The 17,760-nt window shown below is 45.8% G+C and overlaps 1 protein-coding gene across 1 annotated transcript in view; it reads left to right on the top strand.

Moving 5' to 3' along the window:
* The window catches only part of Myo10 (myosin X), a 213,467-nt gene that overhangs the window by 78,233 nt on the left and 117,474 nt on the right, over positions 1–17,760 (top strand). Inside the window, exon 3 of the mRNA XM_028868176.2 lies at positions 16,230–16,388. Coding sequence (XP_028724009.1) covers positions 16,230–16,388 — 159 coding nt within the window. The remainder of the gene's footprint in view (positions 1–16,229; positions 16,389–17,760) is intronic.

Below are 17,760 nucleotides of genomic sequence, written 5' to 3'. Positions count from 1 at the left end.
CACATATTTCATTTATAAAACTGACATAGGAATAGCACCTCCCCAGAGGGCTGGTTGCCAGATGTAACATAGGTTCTTGGCAAGTCATACTGATTAGAGGTGTTGCCATGGTTTATGTGTCTCTCTGTGCATATAGATAACGTATGTTCACATACATATCAGACCAAGTCATGGTCTGAATGTGAAGCCAGGTGAGGTGTACACTTTAAGATGGCACCTGTGGAAGCTCAGTGCTGGATTGTTAGCTGGACATGGTTCTGGCTGGCTAGCAGGCCTGTCGGGGAGTGTGTGGGTGACTGTGCGGCCTGGGCTCAGTGTATTATTAGCAGGGCACGCAGAATCAGAATGTAAAGCAACATTCCCAAGGGTATGCCCCCCCGTGATGGCGTTTTGATTGTAGCTGTGGTCTGACAGTGAGCAGACGTCTCATCTCAGTGGCAGCCCGTGATCTGCAGTCCTCAGGCCTGCGTGTCGTGAGCACTTGCATGCGGGCAGCTTTGTGAGCCAGGGAAGGGCGGTACTCCAGCCACCCTTACAGGTCTAGGAAGGGCAGGTCTGCCAGTGCGGTGACACTTGTGAGGCGTTCGCCCTAGTGACAGGGCTGCAACCAGAGCCAAGAACAAGGAGAAATGGACACCCTGCAGAGTTTTCCTGTCTGCCTGGCGTCCAGGTCTTGGCCTTGTAGTAGTGGGCACTTTGAGTCATCCGTATCCGTCTCTGCCCCTGCTTTTGATGCATCCACTTTACCATTTCTCAAGTCTTAGTCTCCTTGGCTCTTTGCGCATTCCAGGGGACAGGGGACAGAATCAACACACCAAACAAAAGAGCTCTTAGCGAAGTCAGGCCAGGAGATGAGCTAACCCCTGTCACAAGACTCAGAAATTACAGTTATTTCAACTCGGATAAGCCCAGGGGCATGCCGTCTAAAATGTTCTCTTCTGTACAAAGGGTTTTCTATGAAGTGATCTGTCGGGAGGCTTTGCTGTGTGCTGTGAAGCCAAGAGCACACTGGCCACCTGCTCCTCTGCTTCTCACGTAATGTGATGCCCACACTCCCTCCCCTCCCTCCCACCACGATGAGTCTCATGCTTTAATTATGATTGAGTCCTTCTTGTCTAGTGATCAGATACTGTCTGAATCTCAGCAGAAAAGATCGTGGTTGTCCCCTAATGCCGGGAACTTAAGCTAGTGTATGTTTAAGAGAAAAAAAAAAAATCTCTAGCTCTCTGGAGTCAGGGATAATGAGGCCAGGACAAAGAGATCATAGACTTTATATTAGACACACTGACAAAGCTTATTAATGAGAAACTGCATGAGAAAAGTTGGCGTAGAAATCAGCTCCCATTGTTAAGAGTTCAAATAGAACTGGACTTTGCTGAAGGAGCCTGACTTCGTTATTGGTGTCCTGCCCATAAAGCCTGCTTCATTTGATGGTCTGTGGAGCCCGGGAGACATGCCTGCCTTCTCCATCTGGGAGAAATGGCAGAAGTTAAATATTTGCAAATGAAAGTTTCTCTCCAGCCTGGCTGTTTGATGCATACCCTAGCATAATTTACAAGGTATTACATGTATGCAGACAGATTCTGGTGTTCTGAAGTAAAAGATGTTTAAGATTTTGTAAGTCTAGGAAACCTTCCATGGAATTTTGGCCTGCTTAACAGAGTTGTCGTTTGGTTAGTAACTTGTTCTGACCTTTGTACGGAAATGCTATGTCCATCTTAATGGACTTAGCTCAGCTCACGAAATAATTTTCCACAATGTCTCAGCTCTTCCATATAGTAAATAGGATATTTACAGCTTCAGTAGTGGACTCATTTGAAAACGTGGGTGGTGGTTGACTCTTTTCTTTTTCTGAAGTGGTCTTTGGGATCATGTAAGTGTCATCTGAATATTTACACCCTTCTCTTGAGTCGCTCTCCCTCATATGTTGGCTTGACTTTTAGTGAAGACTATTCATTTAAAATACGGGTTTATAGCTTGCCTCTTATTGCCCTCTACTTGTGATTTCGGCGTCCGCTTTGAAGACATGTATGTCTTTACATGCTTCATGTGTTCACAGTGTGCCACTAGTAGCCATGCTTCTGGCCGGGAGTACTGAAAATGGTGATTCTTTTCAGGAGGCCTGAGCAGAGAAGGAGTCCAGTGTTGCAGAGTCGTCAGCAGCTGGATAGGTGGGCTCAGTGTTGCAGAGTCATCAACAGCTGGATAGGTGGGCTCAGTGTTGCAGAGTCATCAACAGCTGGATAGGTGGGCTCAGTGTTGCAGAGTGGTCAGCAGCTGGATAGGTGGGCTCAGTGTTGCAGATAGTCAGCAGCTGGATAGGTGGGCTCTCGGGTGTTGGTCCTTCTTGTTTCCATTGGTTAGTGGCTGACCCGACTGGGGATGGTCAAGACGGCATTTACCCCTTCCTGTTCCCATTTGCACAAGTCTGCTCATCGTTTGCTTGGCTCCTCTTGTGCCTATTTTGTTCTGACTGCCTAGCCTCTCTCCAGCCCCTCTTTAAAGATTTTATTTTTATTTATTGTGTATACAGAAGAGGGCGCCAGATCTCATTACAGATGGTTGTGAGCCACCATGTGGTTGCTGGGAATTGAACTCAGGACCTCTGGAAGGAATTGAACTCAGGACCTCTGGAAGAGCAGTCAGTGCTCTCAACCTCTGAGCTATCTCTCCCGCCCCCCAGCCCCTCTTTAAATAAGTCGTATTTTGATATAAAGCCTATTTCATAGAATTTACCAGTTAAAATGTGTCGTTCAGCAGGTTTTTAATTTCCAGAGTTATATAGTCATCAGCGCAGGCAATTTTATAGCATTCTTGGGGCTTTTAAAAATTAGGTCTCTCAATGCAAATCAAAACGACTCTGAGATACCACCTTACACCTGTTAGAATGGCTACGATCAAAAACACCAATGACAACCAGTGTTGGAGAGGATGTAGAGCAAAGGGAACACTCCTCCACTGTTGGTGGGAATGTAAATTTGTACAACCACTGTGGAAAACAGTATGGCGGTTTCTCAGAAAATTAGGAATCGAACTACCTCAAGACCCAGCCATCCCACTCCTGGGCATATACCCAAGGAATGCTGATTCATACCATAAAGATACATGCTCAGCTATGTTCATAGTAGCACTATTTGTAATAGCCAGAACCTGGAAACAACCTAGATGCCCGTCAACGGAAGAATGGATGAAAAAAATGTGGTACATATACACAATGGAGTACTACTCAGCAGAGAAAAACAATGAAAGCATGAAATTTGCAGGCAAATGGATGGAACTAGAAAAAATCATCCTGAGTGAGGTAACCCAAACCCAGAAAGACAGTTATGGTATGTACTCACTCATTGGTGGATTCTAGATATAAAATAGAGAACAATCAGACCACAACCCATAGAACCATAGAGGCTATAAATATAGCATGGAGGTCCCTAGGACGACTGTGGCTTATAATAAATTTCAGTTTTACTCAATTATTGAAAAAAATAGCCAAATGAATGGAAACACATGAACTATGAACCAAAGACTGAGGGGCCCCCAGCTGGATCAGGCCCTCTGAATAGGTGAGACAGTTGATTGGCTTGATCAGTTTGGGAGGCATCTAGGCAGTGGGACCAAGTCCTGTGCTCATTGCATGAGTTGGCTGTTTGAAACCTGGAGCTTATGCAGGGACACTTGGCTCAGTCTGGGAGGAAGGGACTGGACCTGCCTGGACTGAGTCTACCAGGTTGATTGCAGTCCTCGGGGGAGGACTTGTCCTGGAGGAGGTGGGAATGGAGGGTGGGCTGGGGGTAAGGGGAGGGGGTGGGAGGGGGGAGAATAGGGGAACCCATGGCTGATATGTAGAACTGAATGGTATTGTAAAATAAAAAATAAATATCACAAAAAAAAGAAGATAAAAAAAATTAGGTCTCTCTGTGTGGGTGTGCACACATGCATGCAGATGCCCAAGCAGGCCAGAAGACGTCCAAGCCCTTGAAGCGGGAGTTGCAGGTGGTTGAGAGCCACCCAACCGGGATGCTGATAACTGAACTCAGGGTCCTCTGCATGAGCAATGGGGGCTCCTAACCTCTGAGCCATCTCCCCAGCCCCATGTTACAACATTTTCACGATGTGGAAAGGAAAACTTCCGTTGTCTTCCGCAGTCTCTCGTCTGCCCACCCCAGCCTGGCAGTCATGCCTGTTCTTTCTTTCTCTGGGTTCACGTGCTTGAGACGCTTCAGATAAATGGAGTCATGTCACACATGGCAGTCCGCATCTTCCCTCCTCCATGTTGCATGGTGTGTTCAGGGTTCGTCCAGGCTGTAGTGTGCGTGAGCCTGTCATTCACAGCTGAGTGGCATGCCATTGTGTCACCCTGAAGTTTTTTCTACCTTTTGGCTAATAATTGGGTACAAATATTTGTTTTGTGTGCATGTATATTCAGGGTATCTGTACCTAGAAATGGAATTGCCGGGGTCGTATGGCAACTCTGCTTGACCTTTGAAGAACTGCCAGAGACGGCTGGGAGTGTGATGCGGGTTTTCCTCTTTCTTCCGTAGCGTTGTGGTGGTGGCCACGTCACTGCGTGCATTTTTGTCACACTCTTTCCTCACCTCCGTCTGGACATGCTCTCCTGTGTGGGCGCGGCCACGGAGGCACCGGTGCTGGTCATGTGAAGAGGTGAAGGTAGAGCCGTGTGGGGCAGTGCTGAGGACTGGGGGTGGAACAGCGCCCCCAGAGGTGATGCCAGGGACCGCAGCAGGAGAGCAGGGGCATCTATGGTTCGCGATGTTTGCACCAGACGGGGAGGGGCCCCTCCCTGGGCCTGGGGACCAATGAGAGTACACTTCTTTTCTTCCGCCCCGCCTTTTGACCCTTTTGTTACAAAACCCAGATATGAAGATGTGCGGTTATAAAGGAGGGAAGCTCCGTGACGATGGAAGCGCTGTAAAGATGCTGTTGACAAGCACAGCCATGCTCATCCCTCCTGAGCTCTCTAAGGAAGGCTCTACTTAGATTTGCCCTGGGTTCTCTGAGCAGATACTCCGACTCTTAGTCTTTGGCCCGTATTCCCAGGACAGAATGCACAGGGCTTTTCCATCTTTGTTTCCGTAGACATTTACAGACATTGCCTGCCTCTGCCTCCCGGGTGCTAGGATTAAAGGTGTGCACCACCACGCCTTTAGGTTACAAACAGCGGTTCCCTGCTGAGGTGCAGAGTCTCTTGTCTTTGTTTCTTTTCTTTTGAGGCAGGTGGATGTAGCCCTGGCTGTCCTGGAACACACTCTGTAGACCAGGCTGGCCTCAAACTCAGAGGTCTGCCTGCCTCTGCCTCTGTGTGCTGGGAGTGAAGGTGTGCACCCCTCCTCTGAATAGTCTCTTTTCTTTTAGTTTGCTGTTGCTACAAATACCAGGAAAACTGTCTCAGCTCATGGTATTAACTTTTCTTTCTTTTGTTTTTGTTTGCCGAGACAGGGTTTCTCTCTGTAGCCTTGGCTGCCCTGGAACTCTCAGTGTAGACCAGGCTGGCTTTAAAATCAGAAATCCACCCGCCTCTGCCTCCCCAGTGCTGGGATTAAGGTGTGCACAGTCATGCCCAGCTTAACTTTTCTTATGTTATTGAAAATGCTTCTATTTTTAAGAGGACTTCACTTTAATGGTGTGTCCCCCCCCCCCTAGTAACCACCCCCCCCCCCCGACACTGCCTTTTCCTCCTCTTTTCAGTGAGTCCAAGTAGTGTTTTTCTGATCTTTCTATAGATGCCCTGGACAGGGTAGGGCCAGTTCATGGGGACACCGTGGGAAGAGAATTCTCTCAAGTTCCAAGTTTTTATGCTTTGTTTCTGGCCTTGCGAGCTTTTAGTTCTTGTGCCATAAGTTTGAGCCAAGTGAACCTGTGGCCGGCCCCTCTCTTGTACATATTTTAACAAACAAAACAGCCAAAAACGACTTGTGGGTTTTGCCTAGAATCTGGAATCAATCTGACTCTTTTTTTTTCTTCTGGATTATTACATACCTTTCATGTTGTCTCTTCCTTGCCGCTTAGAAACATGTTCCTTTGACAAGGGCACGTAGGAAAAAGCATTAGTGCTTAAACTAGTATTCAAAAAAAAAAAAGTGATCTTGACTGGTTTAAAACTTGGGGTTGGGGGCTGGAGAGATGGCTCAGCAGTTAAGAGCACTGGCTCCTCTTCCAGAGGACTTGGGTTCAGTCCTTAGCACCCACACGGCAGCTCACAACTGTCTGTAACTCCAGCTCCAGGGGATCTGACACCTTCACGTAGACACACAAGCAGGCAAAACACCGATGCTCATAAAATAAAAATCAGCTCAGATGTCCCCTTTCCACTTAATTAATGAGCAACCACATCGCGGTCTTCATTTTTTGACAGATTTATTTTATTTATGTGTCTCTCTGTGTATGGGTACCCATGGAGGCCAGAAGAGGGCATCAGGTCACCTGGAGCTGGAGTTACAGGTGGCTGTGAGCCACCCAGTGAGGACAGCAAGAACTATGCCTGGGTCTTCTGCAAGGTCATCAAGTGCCCTTAACGCTCAAGTCATCCCTCCAACCTCTACCTCTCCCCTTTACTCAGTTTGAGACAATTTCAAGGCGAGCAGTGGCTGAGGAATGATCCACAGCTCAGCCTCTGGAGTCAGGTTTGGTCATCAAATGCCAGTCCTCATCATATGATCAGAAGGCCAGTGATGGGTGGCTGATGTTCTTCCCATTAGCAGGCAGTTACTAAGTAACCAGAGTGATACTGGATGAAGCAATGAGGAGGAGCCAGGGGGTTCCCACGCATTCCAGTCAAGGATGGTCCCAGCACCACGGCCTGACTGCTCTGACCACCACACATGCATCTTGCCCCACTTCCGCCTTGGTTTTAGGCAGCCCTGGATTATCATCCTTTGCCCCATGACCTAAAAGCCTTGTTATCCCCGTCACTAGGTTACCAGACAGAGATAAGAAAGGTGAGAAATAACACCTGGGTGGTGAGTGTCACAAGAGGCTTTTGTCTGGGTGTTGGACCTGCTTGGAGGGTGAATCGCTGGGCAGGCCTCGGCAGGAAAGGAAGGTCTGAAGTCCTGTTTCAAAGGGACAGTTACTTTGCTTTAGTTGGAGATGGCCTGGCAGAAGCATCCAGAGCCTTAGGAAGGTGCTGAAGAGGAGCCACATTAAGGAATCGAGACTTTAACTTGGAAGCCACTGGAGCGGACCGTGAAGGAATGTCAGCCTGGGAATGGTGGTGATCAGATTACATTACTGAGAACAGCCACTTGGTCAGCTCAGACCTTTTGCTTCCTGGGGTGCCCAGGACTCTGACGCCTCTCTAACCACACTCCGTTCTTACACCAGAGTTCAGGCTTCTGATGACCCCTGTGTCACAGACGATAATGAGCCTGGGGATTAAAGTGACCACTGCCGGGCCACTCCCGTGGGGTTCTGTACACCCAAACTCCCTCTAGCTCACACTTGAGCAGCCCCTGTTTCATAAGGAGGAATGATTGCAGTAGCTTCTGCGTTGGGCAATACCAACCAAAGCTGCCTCTGGAAATACGCTTTGACTGTTGGTTAGAAACAGTGAGGCTAAGCTGTTGGGGAAGTGCTGCTAAAAACACAGCACAAAGTTTATGGACATGTATGTGTATATATTTTCATAGGTATATATATATATATATATATATATATATATATATATATATATATATATATATATATATATATGGGGGCGGCAGAGGGGTTCTGGTAGGATCAATTCTCCCGTCCCCAGGCTTGCAAAGTAGACATGGGGGGCTAGCTAAGGGATGTAGGTCATCAGGTTGCTGGCTCAGAGGGTGCAGCAAAGGAGTCCTCCCCGAGAAAGAGTAAGAAAGTCCACATGGGCACAGAGGAGCTCCGCTGTGCCTGTTGGGATCTGGGTTTATGGGTGTGTGCCACCATAACCAGATTTAGTTTCTTTATAATTAAACTTTGTTTTGATGTAAGTTTCCATCCACACTCATTTGTAAGCAATTACAGAGAAAGCTCCCAGGAACCATTTGGCTCGTCTCCTCCCCAGAGGAGAACTGAGCTGACCCGGGGAACGGGGCACAGCAGGACATTGAGACCTGGAGGTGTACCAGGGCATTCCGCAGGGCCCAGGCACCCACCCCTCAGCCCCTCAGCTGCCCTTCACTGCCAACTCACTGCCCTCCTGCTGGCCCCTCCTTAAGCTCTTGAAGTCCCAGTCTGTTCTTTGTGCAGCGTAATTCGGTTATTTCAGGGGTGTCCGAGACGGAGCATCACATGGCACAGAATATTCCCAGGCTGCCTTTTTTCACCTTCAGCTATCATGAATAGAGCTGCTGTAAGCATTTATGTGTGAGTGTTTTGTGCAAACAGAAGTTTTCATTTATCTAGAATCAGCGCCCAAGTTGCTAGTGAGTGTGCCTGCTTTTAAAATGTAAACTTAGCCGGGCAGTGGTGGCGCACGCCTTTAATCCCAGCACTCAGGAGGCAGAGGCAGGCGGATCTCTGTGAATTCGAGGCCAGCCTGGGCTACAGAGTGAGTTCCAGGAAAGGTGCAAAGCTACACAGAGAAACCCTGTCTCGAAAAACCAAAAAATAAAATGTAAACTTAGTATTATAGCATGTGGTTGTGGAGTACAGTTGCTCCATGGATTTGTTTTAGCATAGTTCTGTAATAAGGAAAACGTTATCATACAGCAATTTTTGTCTTTACACACAGTTCTACAGTGGGAGGAGACCGGCCTGAAGCGGGCCTGTAGATTCTCTCTAGAAATTATTAGCATTTTCTTTTACGAGTGTCAAGTAGTGTAGTTCAGTACGTCAGAGGAATGGGTGCCGGGGCATCGAAGGTGGTCCATAGGCACAGGAACACAGTCAGTGGGGGGGTTAACTGGTAACTCTGTGGCACAGGTGGAAAATTATGATTAATTGTATATTTCAAAGTAGTGAGGAGAAGGGATTTTGAATATTAGCAACACTAAGAAACGGTAAGAGTTTGGGGTTACCCTGATCTGGCTGGTGTGCTTGATAAATGCATACTGATGCCTTATTTGTGCACCTCAAAAAGATATAGTCATTATCGTCCACTTAAAAAATTCAAAAGAAATCTGTACACAAGTCTCTTAATTTTTTTTTTAAAAGGCACTCTCTAACCTTATATATAAATTCAGTTTGGGGTGCTGGCTTTCCCTAAAATATAAATATGCTGATATGGGGGGAGAGGGTCACGATTCATTCTAACTATTGCTGTACAGATTCACTCCTAAAGTCTAAGAGAGGATGGATCAGCATATGGCTTTCTGATTGACGAACATACGAGTTGTCACGTGGCCCTGCATCTCCAGCCGCAGGTGTATGGCTCACAGATTAGCTTCCTGGGTAGTAGTGATTTCTCAGACACCTGATCCTGTCCACCTGTCTGCAAACCATCATCAGAAAGCCTTCAGACGTGAGGTTATCATCCGTAGCTGAGCAGCGTCCTGTCCTTGTGTGTTGTGTGTGTCCTCATTGATAATTAGTGTGGTGTGTGTGTGAATGTGTTGTGTGTGTCCTCATTGATAATTAGGGTGGTGTGTGAATGTGCTGTGTGTGTCCTCATTGATAATTAGGGTAGTGTGTGAATGTGCTGTGTGTGTCCTCACTGATATTTAGGGTGGTGTGTGAGTGTGCTGTGTGTGTGTCCTCATGGATATTTAGGGTGGTGTGTGAATTGTGGCTAGTAGAGGAGGGCAGAGGGGCGACTGTTTATGTCAATCACATCTAGAAGGGATTAAGGAAATTGCTTTCCTGTGGAGATTCTAGAATGGTTGGTTTCATTGGATGTTAATTTGTAGTAAAAATTGTCTTCTTTCTCATTTCTACAGAAACAGTCTCTGTCACTTTTTATATTAGAGTCTCTTCCCTCCGTGCTCTCAGTCACTGCAGGTCCTAAGCCAACCACCGAGGCAGGGCATAAGGACCCTTCAGAGCCCCGTTCTTTATTGCTGATGCCTGTCTCAGCCTCACTCACCTTGAGGGTTGCCCTATGCCAGCCCTCTCACGGGTGTCTGCTGGCCACTTGTCCACCATCAGCTTCACGTGCTTCCTTCCCATACTGGGAAATGCCCCGGTACAGCTGCTCATGGGTTTAGGTTGCCTGCTTCACTTTCCTTTCTCTCCGTGGATTGCCAGTTCTGGGGGGGGGGTGTCACTGTTTAAGTCACCAGCATCTTCTCAGGGTAGACCTCACCCGGGAAAATCAGGGCAGGAACCTAGAGGCAGGGACTGATGCTAAGACAGTTGGGGACTACTGCCCACTAGTTTGCTTCTCCTTGCTTGCTCAGCCTGCTCTGTTATGCACCCCTGGGATGGTACACCCAGGGATGGTACCACCCACAGTGGGACGGGCCCTCTCACATCAGTCATTAAGTAAGGAAATGCCCCCACAGACTTGCCTACAGTCCAGTTTTATAGAGGCATTTTCTCAACTCAGATTCCCTCCTCCCAGATATGACTAGGTTTGTGTCATGTTGACAAAAACCCACCAACATGATGATGATGACGATGATGATAATGGTGATGATGATGGTAATGATGATGGTGGTGGTGATGATGATGAGATCCTTGTTGCTTATAATGAAAGGAATCTGTTAATATCACTCTCTACTATAAAAACTTCCACATAAGCCTGGAGAGCCATGTTCATGTGATATCCACACTATTCTAAGATTAAAAACAACTTGATTAAAGGTACAAGCCTTTAATCCAGGCAGTGGTGGCACATACCTTTAATCCCAGCATTCAGGAGGCTCAGGCAGGTGGAACTCTGTTTGAGGCCAGTCTGGTCTACATAGTGAGTTCCAGGACAGCCAGAACTTCATAGAATAACTGTATCTCAAAACCTTTTGCATTGGCTCTGGCTTTTTGTCATCAGTTTTTTTGGGGTGTCTGCATAGACATCTGGTCATGGAGATGTTGGGACACTTCTCCATCCAGGTGGCTCTGCCTTGGTACTCACGCTGGGTCATAGTTTGTGTGTTCACATCAGTCCTGGCCTCTAACCTGGTCCTCTTCTCCCCCACGCTATAATAAGCACACATGTTTCCAGACATTGTCAAATGACCCTTGAGAGGAATACTGAGATCTGCTGCTTTAAAAGAAATTCCAGGCTATTATGAGATGAAGTTGCCATGATCCATTCATCCTATGTTGATGATGGTAGGATTTTTTTTAATTCCCTTCAATTGGAAAAGGTAGGCTTTGTGGCTGATGTCTCCTAAAGACATCAGTAAAAGGAGTCTATTAAAATTATTCTGCACTATAAAATGGCCACAAAAGCTTGGGAAGAGGTGTTCTATGATATCTGTACTACTTTAAGCTTAAAAATAAAGGGCCCAATTAATTTTTGTCTGGTCACTATGTGCCATGTCTTCTCTACTTGCATACTGGTTTTTTAATCATGTTGATTGGTTTCTTGTGTCCCACTCTCTTGGCAGCCTGGTTGTCTCATGACCATTGGTTTGTATTTCTTCTTCTGGGCTATTTTGTTCCAAGGCTCCATTTCCTCTTAGTTGATTTCCTATCTATTCATCTTCCCCATTTGTTTTATTTCTCTTTTTTTTTTAATCCTTACAGTTATTTATTTATTGTTTGTGTGTTTGTGTGTGCGTGCATGCATGCGTGCGTGCGTGCGTGCGTGCGTGCGTGTGCGTGTGCGTGCGTGCGTGCGTGCGTGCGTGCGTGTGTGTGTGTGTGCGTGTGTGTGTGTGTAGAGGTCATAGGACAACTTGGAGAGTTGCCTTTTCCCTTCTGCCATTACATCCTCGTGGCTGGCTGTCTGAACACTGCCTGAGTCCCCAGGATCACACTCAGGGCAGCTGATTGCTGACCCCGTTTTGTGTTTATTAGTCACACCACCTTCTCCCAATGTTTACTTTATTGATGTAACTCAGTTTTTTTTTTCTGACTTCTTTTAGAAAAACATCTTATTATTAATATTGTGACACCCCCATCCCCCGTTCTTCCAGAAACCGCTCTGGAAGAAAAGGTCTTATAGAAAGAACTATATCATTTAAACTTACAATTTTGTTTTTTTGTTGTTTAGGAAGAGTCTCCAAAACCAATACCCGATTAATTGCTGTATATAAAAATGGCTTTTGATAGTTCAAAAAATACCGAGGGCCTGGGAGATGGCTCAGTCAGTAAAATGCCTATTGCGTAAACATGAAGACCCGAGTTCAGATCCCCAGCACCCACTGAAAAGTTGTACATGGTGCGTGCATCTGTAATTCTATCCCTGGGGTCAGACGGACAGATGAGATGGATCCCAAGGCTTGCCTGCTGGCTAGTCTAAACAATCAGTGAAGTCCAGATTTCATGAGAAAGAACATAAAAGAAAAATGAGCAAGAGTGGAAGACACACTGAAGCCATCTTCTTATGTCCCCACATGCATGTGTACCCACACAGATGTGCACACAATTTAAAGAAATTCTTGAATGACATAGTGGGTCAGTCATTGATTTGAAATCCTCCCAAATTAAATCAGCTCTTTATCCATCCAGTAATACATTCAGACAACGCAGTGCAAGGAGTAGGCTCTGTCCCTCACCCCCTTGGGGCTTCTTGTATGATGTTTACCTATCAGCAAGGCTGTCCCAAAGCATCTGACCTAAAGCAACTCTTTTTTTTGTATCTCTTGGCCCCTTTCTGTTCCCTTGTGCCTTTATAGACATCAGAGGTACTGTATATCTACTTGTATTAGTTTTCTCAAGAAGCAACTTAAGGGAAGAGGGTTTGTGTTGGGCTCACTGTACTGGGGCAGGTCCATCATGGAAGGGGCAACATGATGGCAGAATCATGATGTCACATGACATGCACAGTCAGGAAACAGAGAGACGTGAATGCTGGTGCTCAGCTCCCTTTCTCCTTATGCAGTCTAGAACCCGAGCCCAGGGAGCGTGTGCCACCCCTTACGGTGTGTCTTCCCACTGTGCTTTACCCCTGTGGAAACTCTCACAGTGGTCCGTCCCCCATTCTGGACCCCATAGAGTTGATAGTCAAGATCAACTGTCAGTCTTGTGCATTTGTTGACTTTGCCTGAGTTGGGATGTAAAATCTGTCCCCACTGCCTGTTACACACCAGGAAAAAAAATTCCTTGAATGGATTTTCTGAATTTCTAAGTTTATCGGACAGCTCTGTGGCTGGATCCTGGTCTAGGAACTTTGCCAGTGATAATCCGTCCCTGGATAGGCAGTGGTCCTCACCTTTCCCTCCAAGGTCCGCTCTGGACCACTGCACTTCTTTCCTTTGAAACACTCGTGGCTTTGAGCATCTGCCACACGCTATCTCAACAAATGAACTTCTTACGTATTCACAGCTCCTTTTAATTCTGTAACAGTTATCTCCCTCTGATTCTCTTATTCCTGAGGTCATGAGAAAGAATCATTCTATATCCTCTGGCTTTTCGCACTCCTGGAATGGGTATTCGTCTGTATTCTGTCTGCCATAGGCTGCTGGAAACACGAAGAAGTCAGTGGTAGGGGGCTTTATGAATAGTTTGAGGCCATTTTGTTTTTTAGGTTTTTGCTTTGTTTTTTGTTTTTCCCTGAGACTGTGCCTAGCTCTCATCTCTCATATGGGCTCACACAGTGCCTTGCTTTTCCCAATGAAATAAAAAGAGACAAGGAAGTATTTACATTTGACATGAAGATGTAGTCATTAATAAATATGTATATAGGTATGTGTGACTATTAAAAATGTATGTTATTTCTAGAAAGCAAAATCAATATAACACATAAAATTTTAATATTTAAATGATGTCTGCCTTCAGATTCTGGGATGCTTAGCGTATGCAGAGTGACGAGCTTTAGGAAAGAGATGTCTGCACTGGACAGGATCTGATGCTGGTTGGGCGGGAGGGCCTGGGGTAGGAACTGGTTGTGCTGGCTTGGAGACTGTCTTCTTTTCTGAAAGAGCTTTGGAGGTGACTTGTATTGAACTCGGAGGACTTTTGAGGCTGCAGAGTCTGGAGCAGTTTCTCAGAGCTTCTTTGAACTGATACTTGAAGGTCTGAAGGCAAGACGTCCTGAAAGGCAACACAAAATCCTCCTGTCCGCTCCTCAGCTGAGCAAGAGTTGGCCAGGCTAGGCAAGTTCTACCTTGCATCCTCATCAGCCTTCACTGTAGAGTGCCCTGTCCACCTGGGGTGTTTCTGGAACACCTACCTGGATTGACATCCCGGAGGGAAGCAAGCTAGTGGAAGGGCAGAGTGCTTTTCTAGGTTGTTCCAAGACTACATCCATTGCTGGCACATGTTGCTTGGATTTTCTTCCTTGGTGGTTATGACTTGGGCATGTGTTTCTTGTCTCTGGAATGGCCTTGTGAAAACAGCCTTCAGGGTTCTTTTCCTGGATGTGGCTCACCCCATTTTTACCCCCTTAGCATCCGCAGGTTTCTGTCCAGCTCATGGTGCTCCCGTAGCAGGGTGGGCCCCTCCACCACCTGAGGTAGGGAAACTGGGCTCCCTCCTCGGGTGAATGTCTGCCAGACAGCGTCTGGGGAGAGTGGTTCTTCCTCAGGAGGGAAGGGTGTGTCCCTGTACTGGCCTGGGGAAGTTTCTCAGGGCTGGTTTGGACCAACTTTCTCGGTACATCTGGCATAAGTACCACTATTGAAGTTTATTTTTTTCTCTAGAAAAATAAAGCATGCCATTTATACCAAAACCATTGGGTTGGCGTTTTTGTAGTTTCCAGTGTAAGAATGTACCGTTTGTTGCAATGTAGACAGCTGGTTGATATTAAATTTAAAATCCCAAATCAAAAACTTCTTCAAACACGGCAGAAATGGCTTCATGTGCATGCGTATGTACATATGTGTGTGTGAAGGTTGTACGTTTCTCATGTTATTTATATTCTTTTTAAAATAACCTTTTGGCAGCTTTGTTTTATTTAAAGGAAGCTTGCATGGTTTAAAATCTATTGACTAGTAGGGGTTGAGAAAGTAGCTGAGTGGTAGAGCCCTTGCTAGACCTTGGGTTTGATTCCCATACTGCAAAACCAGACCCAAACTATGAATGCATAAATGAGGATATGGACGCCATAGTAGAATCACTTTCATCTGTGCATTTATGTGTAAAGCAGGTTGAACTCGGTCAACAAACAGACCACCATAAGTTGCTGTGGTTAATTCTGTGATCGCTTGCAGTAGCTTCAGAAATATGTGCTGACCCCAATAATGAGCCGTATAGTATTGGTGTCATTTGACATATACGCTACTCTACCTATGTATCACTCATTACTCTTGTTTGGAAGTATAAGGTATATCATCTGATAAAGAGCACATGCATGTCACATGTCTTGATGGAGAGGGAATACTGGTTACATTTTCTAAATATTGATGTAGTGATTTATGGCCGTCTTGTAGCGGATGGAGGGAATATTTACTTGATTGATACTTAATCAGTATAACTTAATATAACACTTAACGAACTTGGCTATGAAGCTTTGAGGTTACCAGATGATCCAGAATAAAGCTGTAGGGAGACCAAGCTCCTGTCTTAAAAAACACCTAGTCTGTTTGTTTATTTATTTATATTAAATTGTTTTGCCGGGCGGTGGTGATACCCATCACTTAGAAGGCAGAGAGGCAGGTGGATCCCTGTGAGCTCGAGGCCAGCCTGGTCTACAGAGTGAGTTTCAGGACAGCCAGTGCTATGCAGAAAAACCTTGTCTTGAAAAAAAAAAATGTTTTTTAGATTAATGTTTTTATTTTATTTTGCCTGCCTGTATGTATGTATACCACCTTGTGCTGGTAGCCTTGGAGTTCCGAAGAGGGCATCAGATCTCCTGGGACTAGAGTTGCGGATGGTTGGAAGTGTCTGTGCGGGTTCTGAAAACCAAACCTGGGTCCTCCACAAGAGCAAGAAGTGCTCTTAACCACTGAACCATTTCACCAGCCCATGCTTAGTTCCCTGATTTATACCCATTAAAGAATGGTGTAGAGGAATGAAATATGAATTTAAAGTTACTATGAGTCCCCAAGGATGATTGACACTTGACATATAATGTCTTCTAAAGTTTACTAGCAGCTGTCAAAATAATTTCTTCCTTTAGAAAATATATAGATGCCATAAAGAAGATAAAAAAAAAAATGCGTTTCTAAAATGTCGACTGTTTGTACTGAGGTTGTTTTGCCAGTCTGGGCACCTCTGAAGAAGTCGTCTACTGAAGACTAAACAGTGAAATTCATTCTCACCCTCAGGTGTTCACCTACAAGCAGAGCACAATCACCCACCAAAAGGTGACCGCCATGCACCCCATGAATGAGGAGGGCGTGGATGACATGGCCTCCCTGACCGAGCTCCACGGAGGCTCCATCATGTACAACTTATTCCAGCGATACAAGAGGAATCAGATATACGTAAGTTCCGCCTGCAGTTCCTCAGGGGGAGAGGTGTGTGTAGCTCAGTGTGCTGGCCCAACCTTCACGAGCTCGGTTATCCATCCCCAGCACGCTACCCCCCATACACAGAGGCCCCTCAGGTTGGAGTGTTCTGGTTTTTTTTTCTCCCACTTCCAAAGAATATGTCCTGCCGTTCGAGTGCCTCTCATTGATTTCTGAAAAATCTATGTTTTGTAAAGTTTTGCCAAGTTAGAAACTTGAGAGAAAAAAGCAGGTTCTCCTCTTCCTGTTGAGGGGTCCTCTGCGGTTTGAAGTGACTCACCCTCTTGCTTCTTGTGCAGACACACCTTGTGTCTTGGTGCTAAGTGTTCTTTGGTGGCAAAGAAATCATATAGGATCCTTTACCTTCCTCAACCAAGGACATGCCAGTACCCCCCATCAAAGCTAGGGTCCATCCTGGGGTGCTATTGGCCTTCATGGAAGGCCTTTCCGAGTTTCCAGGGCTCCTCTTTGCTGTTCTCCGTGGAGACATGCAGATACAAAGCCTTTGTGGACCCTTTTCCTCGCTGCTTTCATGGAGTGGGATTCAACCTATATGATAAGTAGTATGGAATATAAGAATGAAAAAGTAACATGGACAGTTCATTTTTAGGCTGCAGAGATGGGGCAGCAGTCAGAAGTGCGTGTTGGTCTTTGAGAGGGACCCAGGTTCAGTTGCTGGCACCCAGGTCAGTCAGTTCACATGGGGATTGACGCCCTCTTCTGGACGCCGAGGGCACCTGCACTCACATGTGCAGGTGCTTAGATACAGACCCGTACATATGCACATAACTAAAAATAAGATAAATCTTAAGAAATTCATTTCTCTAATAGCTTTCTGCAATTGAAATACAGACACTGCGCTCACATTTGCACATACTCAGATACAGACATGTACGTATACACGTAACTGAAAATAAAATAAATCTTAAGAAATTCATTTCTATAACAACTTTTTGAAATTGAAAAACAGACATTATCCTACTGATCAAGATCAATTGCCCTACACGTGTCATCCCCTTTTCTGTCTGTCTGTCTGTCTGTTAGCAAGTTTTTAAAAAGTAAAAATGGGGGCAGCTGCTTAGACATTTTTTTGTGTCAAATTCAATTTCATGTCATTTTCTTTTGAAAACTAATATAATAATACTATTGAAATTCTTGGACTATAGTAATTTTTGTGCCATAGGAGTTATGCTTGACGCTGCCAATGTTTCTGGAATCCTGGTTATTGTAATTTTCTTATTGTTATGGTTTTGATCTTTGAATGGTGTTGACAGAAGCGTGTGTGGTCTTCATTGTCTGTGCTTAGGTGGAGGAAGGGGTAAGATACAGGAGAAACTAGAGACACGTG

The sequence above is a fragment of the Peromyscus leucopus genome, chromosome 11 (assembly GCF_004664715.2).
Source record: "Peromyscus leucopus breed LL Stock chromosome 11, UCI_PerLeu_2.1, whole genome shotgun sequence".
Taxonomy (NCBI): Eukaryota; Metazoa; Chordata; class Mammalia; order Rodentia; family Cricetidae; genus Peromyscus; species Peromyscus leucopus.
Note: the sequence above shows the minus strand (reverse complement) of the source record. Positions and strands in the feature narration are given on the sequence as shown.